This window comes from Gouania willdenowi, chromosome 8 (genome assembly GCF_900634775.1).
Source record: "Gouania willdenowi chromosome 8, fGouWil2.1, whole genome shotgun sequence".
Taxonomy (NCBI): domain Eukaryota; kingdom Metazoa; phylum Chordata; class Actinopteri; order Blenniiformes; family Gobiesocidae; genus Gouania; species Gouania willdenowi.
In genome coordinates this window covers 26,976,864-26,989,594 of record NC_041051.1, presented here as the reverse complement: position 1 = coordinate 26,989,594, position 12,731 = coordinate 26,976,864, and the positions used below count along the sequence as shown (strand labels likewise).

At 37.9% G+C, this 12,731-nt stretch overlaps 1 protein-coding gene across 8 annotated transcripts in view; it reads right to left on the bottom strand.

The window, feature by feature from the left end:
- Positions 1 to 12,731, bottom strand: part of LOC114469043 (RNA binding protein fox-1 homolog 2-like) — a 66,263-nt gene that overhangs the window by 6,408 nt on the left and 47,124 nt on the right. For 3 of the 8 annotated variants that reach the window (XM_028456282.1, XM_028456287.1, XM_028456286.1), the window contains 4 exons: positions 7,921 to 8,008; positions 6,777 to 6,839; positions 6,520 to 6,670; positions 4,540 to 4,582 (listed from right to left, as the gene is read on the bottom strand). In XM_028456282.1, coding sequence (XP_028312083.1) covers positions 4,540 to 4,582; positions 6,520 to 6,670; positions 6,777 to 6,839; positions 7,921 to 8,008 — 345 coding nt within the window. Of the gene's footprint in view, positions 1 to 4,157; positions 4,201 to 4,539; positions 4,583 to 6,519; positions 6,671 to 6,776; positions 6,840 to 7,920; positions 8,009 to 12,731 lie in introns of all 8 variants that reach the window. The other 5 variants (XM_028456288.1, XM_028456283.1, XM_028456284.1 and 2 more) reach the window with 5 other exon arrangements.

The following is a 12,731-nucleotide window of genomic DNA, read 5'->3' as shown; positions in this document are numbered from 1 at the left end:
TTTCGCGTGAATGCATGCATGACCTAGAATTACGATGCAGAACAAACCAGGGTTGGGGGTCAATTATAATTGTAATCATGTAATTGATAATTAATTACAATTATTATATAACTATAATTGTAATTTTAAAAATCTGTTGCTGATGTAATCGTAATTAATTTGTAATTGAGTTTAGATAATTGACTTTGTCAATAATAATTTAACGCAAATCTGGGGATGTGTACACAGATCTACAGTTTCATATCAAGCTTTACCACATTTTACCATTAAAAAAAATTTACGACACAAAAAAGGCTCAGATGCCCATAACAAAAAATATTAAAACCTATATTTTCATTGATTATGAAGCCTAACAAGGTAAAATAATCAATAGATAGAAAGTAAATTAGATCAAGCTCATTAATTGTGATTAATTGTAATTGAAAACATAATTGTAATTGACTTTCTGAGGATAAAAAAATTGTAATTTAATTGTAATTGGAAAAAACCATTGGTCGCTGTAATCGTAATTGAATTGTAATTGAACATGTGTAATTGAAAGTGTAATTGTAAGTGAAAAATGTAATTGACCCCAACCCTGTAATAAACGCATAACATCCCACTGCATCTGGACCTGATTAAGACAAAAGAAGAAGAACGACAGGGAGAGGCTGTTTGACGCCTGCAGGACCCCAAGCAGAGACGGAGAGCAGGGAGAGAGATTACAAGGTTATATTAGGACGGATTGACAGGGCGAGGCTTTCTCTGGGAGCGCGGCAGAGTAAAGAAAGGAAAACAGAGTTACTGTGTGCCCACATGCAGCAGCAAATCAGCACATGCTTGGATCAGAGCAAACACTGGAGGGGAGGTTAATTCAGGGAGACGACATGCTTTCCCTTTCAGTTCCAGATGGAAAATCTTCTATGTGACACTCAAAACATCACATTATGCACTGAAGATGATCGCTCTAATGTGAGATAAAGTGCAGCTTTTATTCAGTTTGACCATATTTTTACTTTACTTTAACTTTAGCTACTCTGTGACACTAACCTGTAGGCTGGCAGGTTTGCGTTACTAAAAAAGGTTCGCCTGATTTTCGTTTCCTAAAGCCTGAATGAACACAAAAAAAAAAAAAACATTCACCTAATTGTTGTCCCACCAAAGCTAATTCCCATTGAATTGTTGATAAATATGAAATCAGATCTTCCCTATTGTATGTATGATGGTGCCATTTTGGCTCCAGAGTTTCTGATCTTAAAGGGATCATCAGGATTAAATAAAAACAAAAAGACAAATCAACTTCCCCCACCAGATTGGTTCTCATTATAACTCACAACTTTTTCCTAAATGTCCTAAATCAGGGGTGTCCAATTCCGGTCCTCGAGGGCCACTATCCAGCATGTTTTAGATGTTTCCCTCTTCCAACACACCTGATTCAAATGATCAACTCCTCATCTAGCTCTGCAGAAGCCTGATAACGATCATAATCATTTGAATCAGGTGTGTTGGAAGAGGGAAACATCTAAAACATGCTGGATAGTGGCCCTCGAGGACCGGAATTGGACACCCCTGTCCTAAATCGAACTTAGTTATATACATAAAAAAATACTATCACATCAGAATATAAAAATACTAACAATTTTACACGTTTTCAAAGAAAAGCTGTCCCCTTTGAAGACACCTCAAACAGTAAAAAAAAAAAAAAAAAAAAAGGAAACAGGGGCAGTAGCACCGGAAAAAATAATTGCGCGCTTCTCATTTTCGAACTCCATCAAGGTATTGATACCCTGAAGCCACACATCAAATTTGCTTATCATATCTTAAACCGTTTCTGAGAAAAGCTGTCCCTTTAACTCAGACGGACGGAGCTTAAACCTGTATCAGCCTTCCACATTTTGTGGCGGGGGATAAAAATATATATAATATACATAATACATATTCTTCTGTGCAGTTGTAAACTCAAGCCACTCAAGCCTGCTTTGTTTAAATGTGTCCTGGTCTGTGTCTGCTGATAGTTAGACAACATCTCCTGGGTGAAATACTAAAAGTAAATCGTGCTCTTAGGCTCTACCTCGGGTGCTATAAAGTCTTGATTTCCTCCACTTGGATCAATAACGTGTTATCTTATTTTGCTGCTAGCGAGCTGCTGTCAGGAAAGAACAGCCGAGCAGCTTCACCATCACAGAGACAAATCCTTACGACTTGACCTCGTCTGAACACAAAAAGTCTTTTGGGGTCTCTCAAAGTTTATTTTCCTTTCTGGTAATGAGCAGCTGTGTGAGGTTATCTCAGGACATCAGAGTGTATGAAGACTACCACAAGTAACAAATATACTTGCATAACTTTGCACCGAAGAACTTGGATAGACTTCAAATCTGTGTAACATAATCTGAATTCAAACTATTTTTCCTTTATTTCATCAGATTAAACTACATAATGACGGATGAGTAATGCTCTACGTATACACGCATTCTATCAATCTAAATGATGTAAATAGATTAATTATAATTTCTAATCTAACAATCTCAGACACACCTCAGCTTTTAAAACACTCACAGTTGATACACGTCTTGAAACACTTCACATGGACCTAAAGTCTCTTTTTTGCACTGACAAACTAAGAAATGCATTAAATGTTTCTAACTGACAGGTTCTTTATAGCAGACGCTGCGCCATCAAACGTCCCCAGACTTTAATAATTACGACGCTGTTGCTGCCACATTATGGAATGACAGGCGTGCTTGCATCACACAAATGTGTGCCTCATTTGCTGCCCTAAATGACCTTTCTCTTTAATATATTCATGGTGTGTGACCCTGATGGCATTAGAATGAGTTGGAGTTCTGCTGAGTCACAACGGGTGACTCGTTACATCCTCAGCATTACATCAAGCTTCTGCAATCAAAATGGGTTTATAAAAGGGACACTTTAGTCCTAGATGACTGTTTTTTTTAAAAAAAAATCAAACTGTGTTATTTCATTTAATATTTCTATTAACACGTATTCCACATTTTTTCTTATTCTTATATTTCTTATTCTTCCGACCATATTTTGACCTGCTATTACTCTGCCAATTCTTAACCAGTTTACGCCATTCAAATGACAGTGTCCCACTGCATAGTAACAATGCTGCTAGGAGAATTATAAAATTATTTTACTTTTAATGTAATATTAGGTTTTATGGTTTTACTGTAAACTGCTATATCTCTGTCAATGTTTAACTCAAAGACACAATTTTGGCACCAACATGTTTTTCTAATCTACAAATATACTGTATGTACTTAGCAGAGGTTGCACTCTGACAAAATACATATATATACATTTTTTAATTGACCCCATTTGTCATGCTGCATGCAAATCTTAACCAATTTACACAATTTAAAGATCAAAGTATTCTGATGCTTAGTGACAATCGCGATATCTAACTTGTAAAATGCTAACTCGCTTATTTTTAATGTAATTTAAGGTTTTATTCAAATTTGGAAGCCTTAGCGTGTTTGATTAGGTCTGCTAGAGTGTGATAGCTGCTGGCCGTGAACTTTTAGGAAAACTGCTGTTAAAGCCTTAATCCTGCAGCTACAATTTACAGCTTAAAATGTTGCTTTAATAATCTTCTTTCTTAAAATTATACTTTTAATGGGAATGCTTAGCATTCACCCCTTACTTTACCTCCACAATTATGACTTTTACCTCAGTGACTCATCAATGAGTAAATGTAAAGCTGATCATTCTCTGTGAACACTGCCTACAAATATCAAAGCATGGTTTGTACAAAGTTGTGTTTATTGATGATAAACACATTCAGCCAAAGGAAATGGCAATTCTTTTTCGCATTTCTATTTGCATTGTCGTGGCAAAATAGTGGTCAATTTAAAGATAAAAGGGAAATCTTTTTTCACTACATCTTCTGAGGATTAAATTGAATAATGTCTTTATATTTCCATTCCGTGGGTTAGTAAACAAAGCTCCTTCCCACACCTGAGACTAGTGTTTCAGTGAGTTAGTAGAAAACCAAGCACATTTCAAAGCAGAGGTAAATCTCTTATTAAAAAGAAGTAAAAGGCAGCATGTTCCACATCAGAGCAGAGGATGATTTCAAAGATCAGAGGAGGTAGTAGAGCAAAAAAAACAAAACAAAAACAAGGCACACTGTGCGTCTGGTGTTGAGATGACCCTACCTGATGCAATCTGGCACTAAGGACTGAGTCCTGAAACACTAGTCTATAGAGAGAACAGAAACAACTGTTGTCAACCTGGATACACACTCACTTTCTTAATTCACTCAGTCGCGGACGCACCAAGCCACGCCCACTCACAGAGCTGCCTTTAAGGATGGAGACCTGTATGTCCACCTTTGTTCAATTTATTTTTTAAGATGCAAAACATCATCAGAATCTCCTACAATTCCATCACCAATGACAGGGCAGCTCTGTGTAGTGAATGGCTGGACATACATGGAGTTCACCCCCCGAGGGCGGGGCGGGGGAAACAGAAGAGCAGGAGGAAGCTGTGAGGGGAGGGACAGAGATGGAGTGTTTGGCAAAAGGTGAATTTACTTACATATAATTCTGCAGCTCCGTAAAACCCATCCTGATACACCACGCTGAGAGAGGAAGGACATCAAACAGGGAGGGAGGGAGGGAGGAAGGGAGGGTGTGGTGGAGTAGTGTGGACGGGGGTGGTGCACAGTCCCACAAAACCACAGTGTACGAAGGGTCACAACACAGCAAAAATCAACAAAAAAGAGGGAGGACGAAGGAGGGGGGAGAGGAAGAGAGAGAAAAGTGGTTATTTCACACCCATGCAGCATGCAGAGGAAATACAACTTCCATTTAAGCTCCACAATTGCAACTTAAAGCTTTAGACCAGTGTTTTTCAAACTTGGGGTCGCCCAAAATGTCTAGTAATTGACAGAAGAAATTAAACAATCTTAAACAACTGTATTGTATACTTTCATTTTTTCCAAATATAAATATACGGTAGTTCAAATAAAATGCTGTAAAATAAACAATCTGAGCTGGCACAATTTGCCACTAATCCCTGCCACTTTGTGTTTGTAATACAGTATAACAAACATGATCAAAAACTAATTCTAAAAAAAAAATGTCTTTGGGGTTGCCAGAAATTCTTGATATCAAAATAGGGTCACGATTAGGGCTGGGCGATAAATCGATATTCAAGATATACTGAGTTTTCTATTTTTTGCTATTTCTCAGAACAGCATGAAAAGCACAGTTACATGGGTTTCTGAGTGCGTCCTAACCCAGACCTTCCCCTAAACAAGCCACACTACAGAACTCACTCACATGTGCTGTCCCTAATAGAAAAAAAGCCAAAATTGTCATATATTGTGCAGCTGTTTGTGAATAAATGTGCCTGTGTAGAATTTTTCAGCAGCAAATTTAACCTAGAATTGTCTTTCTGGTAAGAATTTATTTGAATTAAAATTCTCGAGATTAATATTGTATATCGCCATTTTGAGAAAAAAAAATATTGATATATAAGCTTTGGTCCATATCGCCCAGCCCTAGTCACAATCCAAAAAAGGTTGAGAGCCACTGCTTTAGACTCACAGCTGTACTCCCTGGTAACTGGGAGAAGTGAGGTCTGATTGTTTTCTGATGTGTGGTGGAGCAGCGGTCTGTGGAGCAGATGTGGACGAGGCATTTCCTACATCCCCAAATTTCTCGTGTCAAGCTTGGTTTTTGAATTAACACACAGAATGAGGCGATATTCAGCTGACTCGGCTTTACTCTGAACACTGCTGAAGTCACAGCTCCAGCAGCCAATCATCACAGCACAGCAACAGCATGCACTGCCCACACGCACATTAAAAAAAAAAAAAAAAAAAAAAAAACAGGTTGCGGCAAGCTGGAATAAATTTATTGCGAATGTGTGCACAAGGTAGCTGCCTGTGTGTGATGAGTGTGAGCGCCTGGTGTGTGTGTGTGTATGCTAATCTTATTCAAATGAACCGTCGATGGTGCAATCCCATCAGTGTGTCACGGTAGGCTGAATAGCTGCTCAGCTGACTGACAATGTGCCAATTGGACTGTGGAGGACAGCAAAGGCTGAATAGGAAGTGAATAAAAACGGCTGTGTTAAACACAGACCTGGTGACACAAATAAATGAAATACTCATGGAGGAGATTATTTAACTCGGGGAAGCCGAAGCTACTTTGGAAAAATGTAATGTGTGTATTGCATTAAAAAAACAATGCATAAAATAAAGTACTAAAGGGGAAATGCATAAAAATAGATGCACTTGGTCATTATTATTAGAGTTAACACTGATCCATCAAAATGCTAAAAAAAAAGTTTATCATAAGATTTACATTTTTGGTGATAACATTTTAAAGAATGCCTGTAACAACGTGTATATATGCAATAATGCATTTAAAGACCACCCTTGTGATGGACCGCTGACCGGTTTCTAAAACTGGATTTATTTCCAGCGTCCCCGACCCTCAACACCAAAACCAGAGAAAGAAGACGGATTTATGCGAGAACGGCTACAAAAGCAATCCAATCACTGCTCACCCAGGGTAGGCAGGGATGGCAGGCTGAGGCACGGCAGCTCGCACTGCGCTGTAAACGGGGCGACCTCGGCCGCGCAAGTGAGCGCCGCGGAACGCTGCGGCTGCTGTAGTTGCTGCTGCCGCGGCTGCCGATGGGTATGGGAAGCCCGGCACTGGAAAAGAGGGAAGAAGGGGCGACATGAAAAGGAGGAGCAGATAAAAACAAAGGAACAAAGGCAGCACTAATGTATCCCGTACAGATATGAAGTTTGGCCCTACCAGCATAAATCTCTGGTCCGTACACAGCTCCCACCATCGGGCTTAATTTCCACCCAGCTGCTGCTGATTGAACGGAAGAAAGAAATGACGAGTTAATAATCAGATTTCACTGAAAACATACTACAAAATCATTGATCATAGAAAACAACAGTAAGAATTAAGGCTGAACGATTTATCATGAACGTCACCACCGATGCCAGGGATTGTAGAGTCTTAAACATCGTAGGTTCATCATAACTTGATAGCTTTTAATACTGTATAATAGTGGTGAAATAACTGATGCATCCTTCCATCCATTTGTTATAAACGTCGATGTGACCCTCTTTTGTTTACCGAAAGAAGCAAGTAACAGTTAACATTTGGGTGGGAGTCCTTCTATCCTCAGGGTTTGTGTGTCTTCAACAGTCGGTGATTACTCGCTAACTTCAGCCCCCAGAGTGTGTCAGTGCACTGTTTCAGGGAGAGTAAAGGTCCCTTAGGAGAGCTCTTCTTCTCTGCTTCACTGTCAAATACCAAACTGCAGAGTTGGAACTGTCACCCCCTGCGGTCACAACTATTTTTATCGTCTTTTGGTAAACAAAAGATGTTTACATTGACATCTTTAACTTTTCCTAGTTTTTTAGAGCAACCAAAAGCAGCAAAAGATGTCATTTTGACTGAAAAATCTGCTAAAAGATAAAAAAAATCAGGTTGAATGCTTCACTAATAAAAAACAATAAAATGTTAACAGGCAGTGGGGCCTTGTGACATCACCGATCATGCGATTTCAAGATGGTGGAAATAAGGCTCTAAAACTGTAAAGTAGGACCATTTTTAAAAGGCAATTAAATGAATATGGTGGATAATAAAGTGTTTTGTTAGACATACTGTAGATATTCTAATAGGAACATTTCAAAGATTTTAGGACACAACTGTAAAAACAGTGGAGGATCCCTTTAAAGTTTCACTCATTATTAAAAGAGCAGCGCCATCATATTATGCGTTGAAATCCTTGCTGCGCTCATTTGTTCATAGCAGATATGCCTGTCTGCTCTTTCAGGCTTCTTCTCTGTTCGTTTGCCTCGCAGGTAGTTTAAAACAAGCAGCAGATCTTCAGTGGGAGTGTTTCCACTGTATGTGTGTGTGTGTGTGTGTGTGTGTTTACCATAAGGCAGCGTGCTGATAGCCTCTCCATTAGGGTAAGGGCTGACCAGTTTCTTGTTAGTCATCACCCTGGCGGTGGCATTATTAACCTGTGGAAGGAGGAGCAGACCGTCACGTGGAGCAGCAACGACACATAGACAGAGAAAAGCAGCTCTAATGTATAGTGTTTGTGATGTTTTTGTGTTTTGGATTCAATCCTAAACCATATCAGTCTTTTATTAATGATATCTCTGTTATTCTTTCCTTTATAAGTAAAATATTCTTAAAGTATTTCTTGTTATTGAGTCAGATGAGGTTTTCAGTAAAAACAGTTCTTTTTCACAAAGCAGGTTTATCAAATATTCAAGTCACCCTTTAACTATATCTTACGTGAACACATTTTTCCAAAAGGCTAACCTGACTTTCAACCACATTTTCACATAACGCTAAGGAAGGACTCTCTATAGCGAAAGGGTTAAATATTTGTGGGGCACAAAATGTAAAGTTGAAAAAGTAAGTATTTAAAAAAATTATGTTTAATGTGTGTGTGTGTTTTTTTTTTTAAAGAATTATTAAGGATCTGTAACCGACTCAGAGTTGAACTTCCTGTGATTTCTACAAATCTTTGATCTTTGCTAAACCAGCTTTGTGAAACATCCTGATGAAGTCATCTTTCCCTTCTCAGGATATGTTTGGATGCTGTGCACACGCTGGTGCAGAATGATCCACCTCTGCTGAATAATAGAAGCATACTGGCAGTGGTGCAATACTTCACTGGTGACACAGCTGCCAGCTTCCTCCCTGTAGTGTCGGAGCTTTTTGTAGATGTGCATCTATGTGTGGAAGGAGATCGTTAGGGGAGGTTTGGTTTTGTTTGTTTTTTTTAGTCATCATGCAATAAAAAGCAAATTGCCAAGTAGAGAATTTGTGATTTATTATGAGGAGAAGCAAGGGAGGGAGGGGCTGTGACTGGTTATGTTCCTGATGTGCACATCATTAGAAAAATGAGGGCAAAGAAAACAAAATTGAGCTGTAACTCGGGAAATACAAAAAAAAACTGATTTATTTCTGGTGGGTGGAAGCAAGATCTGTGCATGCTCGCTGACATTTCGCTCAAGCTTTTCATTCCAAGATGGCAGATAATCTTTTCCTTGAGCTTCAAAGCTTCTCACTCTGGTCCCTTGATCTATCCTCATCTTCCTTTGATAGGCTTTAGGAGAAGGAGATTTTGAGCTTTCTGTAACAGCTGAAGATGAACGACCTTTTGGTGAGATTAGTAAGAATCTACTTCTGTGTGACAAAAACAATAACGTGCTTGTATTTCCATTTAGTGCAACATTAAAGCCGAGAGTGTTGCACGTTGCGTCGTTATCTCAATGTGCAGTGCTTCATTCACATGGAAATGAGGTTTACCTTGTTTTTCTCGATCAACCACTATCTGCTTGATGGAGCGAAAACATTTTCAAATGTAAATAGACTCCATGAATCTAGAGGTTTTAGGTAACACTGTGAAACTTGGCACAGTTCTATTCAAAGCCGACGAGTCTCTGTTACTGAAAAAAAAGGTTATTCTAAGAGGTTAGTGTGCAGTCGCAGGTTTCAATTCACACATTTTTAAAGGTTTAGATGAATAACTGGAACAAATATTCATGGTGTTGAGTCAACGGGGATTAAAGCATACCTCTGAACTTTTGAAAAGTCACAAATGCTTGGATTTGAAAGGTTTTCTTGGCTCAGAGACAACACATGGCTAATTAAAGCTTCTAAGAACAATATATTATTACAACTTTATGGTCTTCAGGTAAAGGTTCACCAAGAAAGTAATATTTTTACTGGTGTTTATTTATGCATTTATCTGTTAGCAAGATTACATATGGTAATACATGGATTTTGACCAAATATTACCCTAAGAAAGACCTACATTTTAGATGGGATCTGGATCAATATACTGATTCTGGGTTACTGACTATACTGATTATTATAAAAAACATTTTTTTAATTTTATCTCAGTTCGTAATTTATTAATGTCAATAAACAAATTTTTTTAAATAAATTTAGGTAGGTTACTCTAAACCTTTTCATAGTGTTTCCTCAAAGTAACAGCTGACATTATCATGAATAAGGTGTCGTAAAGGCTGTCCCTCTTTTTTCCTGCTGAATATGTATGTATTTGGGTCTTAAGTAGTGCTGCTGATTGATCCTGAACTTTTAACATTTTAGTAAAAGAAATTAAAATTTCCAAATTTAGTTGTAAAATGTCAGAATTACTGACCTAAGGGTTGAACGCCAGCTATTACAATTGAATTTTGCAATTGGCTGAGACGGATTCTTTAGATTGACCAGTGTCATCACCTGTCACTATTGGCCCCGCCCCTCCTATAAAAGCTGTAGAAGGGAGGAGGGTTTCCCTAAATTATGACACCTTTAAAGAAAAGTTGGCATTTTTTGGGTTAGGTTGAGGAATCTAGTGGGGTTAGGGTAATGAACAACATTTAATGACAGCCTTCATGACACATTATACATGCTAATGACAGGTGTCATGTCATAATTACAGCGTAATGTCAGTCTTTATCTATAAAACTTCAAGCAAATTGTTACCCACTGCACATGGAAAAATTTGAACCATTGTTTCAATGATATTGATGTTTTCCTAATAACGTCACATTAAACATTGTGAAATGATCATCATCAGTTATAGTTTGACAGACAAGCTGCATTTAAAACTCTTTCTAATGTTTCTATTTGTGTTTCCAGAGCTTTATCAACCTTCTTTGATGTCTAAGAGTAAACGGACATTTGTTAAGATGCCCAATAACAACAGTTTATAACATTTTCTTAATATGTAAATGCAGAAATACACTGTGAATGTGTGTGTGTATGCATGTCTTGTATATAATGTGTAACTGATCGACAGGAATACATGCAAATCAAGGAACCAATGTGGAAACAAAAAGTGTTAATAATCAAGAAAAACATTCATTCCTTTCTCATCCCACTTTGGTCCTTCTTGTGAAAAACAGGGACAATGCAGTCACATTTCCATATCGACCAAACATGTTCACATACCCTTAAAAAGAACAAATTAAAAAAGAGGGGGAGAGAAAGAGGGGTGCAAAAACATTTATTGGCAAAAATTCATAATCTATGTATCAACACAAATACTACGCACAGCCAAATATCGGCGCAACACATGACCAATAGTGAGTAATACACAGAAAAAGAAAATAAAGGCCAATCAGCAAGCGTAGGATGCAGCAGAGGGACCAATCAAATCAAAACAATCGCAACACTCCCACGTCATGATCAAACACACACGAGACAAGATGGGTTTCGCTACGTTAGGTGGGAAAGGATGCAGGTGAGAGGTAAAGAGACAGAGCCAGTCAATATGAAAAAGGGGGAAAGGAAGGAGACGGTGTGGATACGTAAAGGAAAGATTCCCGTATCAAACACAAAAAAAACTAAAAATTACTATCCATGACAAAACATACAGACCAAGGTGCATCATTCAAATAAGCAATTAGATTTGGTGACCATTCTCTGGTAAATCTCATTACAGGTGTTGGGTTGAGAATCAGAGCACCAAAGGAGAGAGAGAGATGGAGAGAGAGAGAGAGAGAGATTGAGAGAGAGAGAGAGAGAGAGAGAGAGAGAGAGATCCTCATTCCCAAAAAGAAGAGAAATTAAATAAACATGAGACACTATGCCAGGCATTAACAACTGTGTGCCACAAACAGACCAGTAACACTATGACTACAACCACTACGACTACAGCTAATAATGCACTTAATGCACAGACAGTCCACTACGAGAAAAAAGGAGAAAAACAAAAAGGCAAGATAAAGACCCCCCACCGAAACCCCCCCCACAAAAAAAACATGGTAACCCCATAGAATTTTAGAGATGCATACGGCAAAACAACACTGGCTAAATTTGATGTGACCACAAGGCAGTTGCACCAATCTTATTGTATATGAAGCCCAACTAACTCCTTCATGAACTATTTTTGATGATAAAGGAAAAAAATAGGCAAAAGGACCAAAAACTGAGTGACTTTAATTTAGCTAGACTACAAATAACTTGCTATCCCTCCAAACAACTCTTCAGAAGCACTTTGTTTTCTTCTTAAAAAATTATGAATAAGCTTTTTCAAACATTTAGAATTTTTGTTTTCAATTCAAAATTATCAAACAATTCATTACTGTAACAAATGTAAAGCAAACCAAAGTCAAACACCTTGGAAACGAAGAGGATTTAAAAATGAATCGATGTTAAACTACTATTGCATTGTGAATAGAAGATAAAGTTCTTAAAAACATATCATATGGAATGGTTGGTTCATTTGGAGCCGACTTCCCAGCCTTGAATAATTTGGGTAATCTTTGGTCATTTTACCTCATGGAGTCCCACAGGGTTCTATGCTGGGCCCAGTCTTGTTTATTCAATCCATGTTATTCTAATAGTGTGTTCTAAGTCTATGAAACACAGAGTCTAAATGTTCCTGTTGAAGATTATTAAAAATAAAACTAAGTTCCTTTTTAGTGTTTGAATATCAACTTATTTTGTCAATTAAATTTTTCTACCTTCTTCCACGCCTTTCCCCTCCCTAAAATCACGTTTTGCTGATATACAAATATGACAAGTCCAAAAACCTCTAGAAAATATTCAGCTAGTTCTATGTTTAACCAAAAACATCACAAAGGTTTGAAATGGGGTCAATAAATACAAATCTTCCTTTTTGTGAGTTCGATAAACACATTGTTACCTGCAATAATTTAAATCAATTCATAGGAAATGTGCTGTGAAGTGTATTCAAATTTGACTGCGATATAA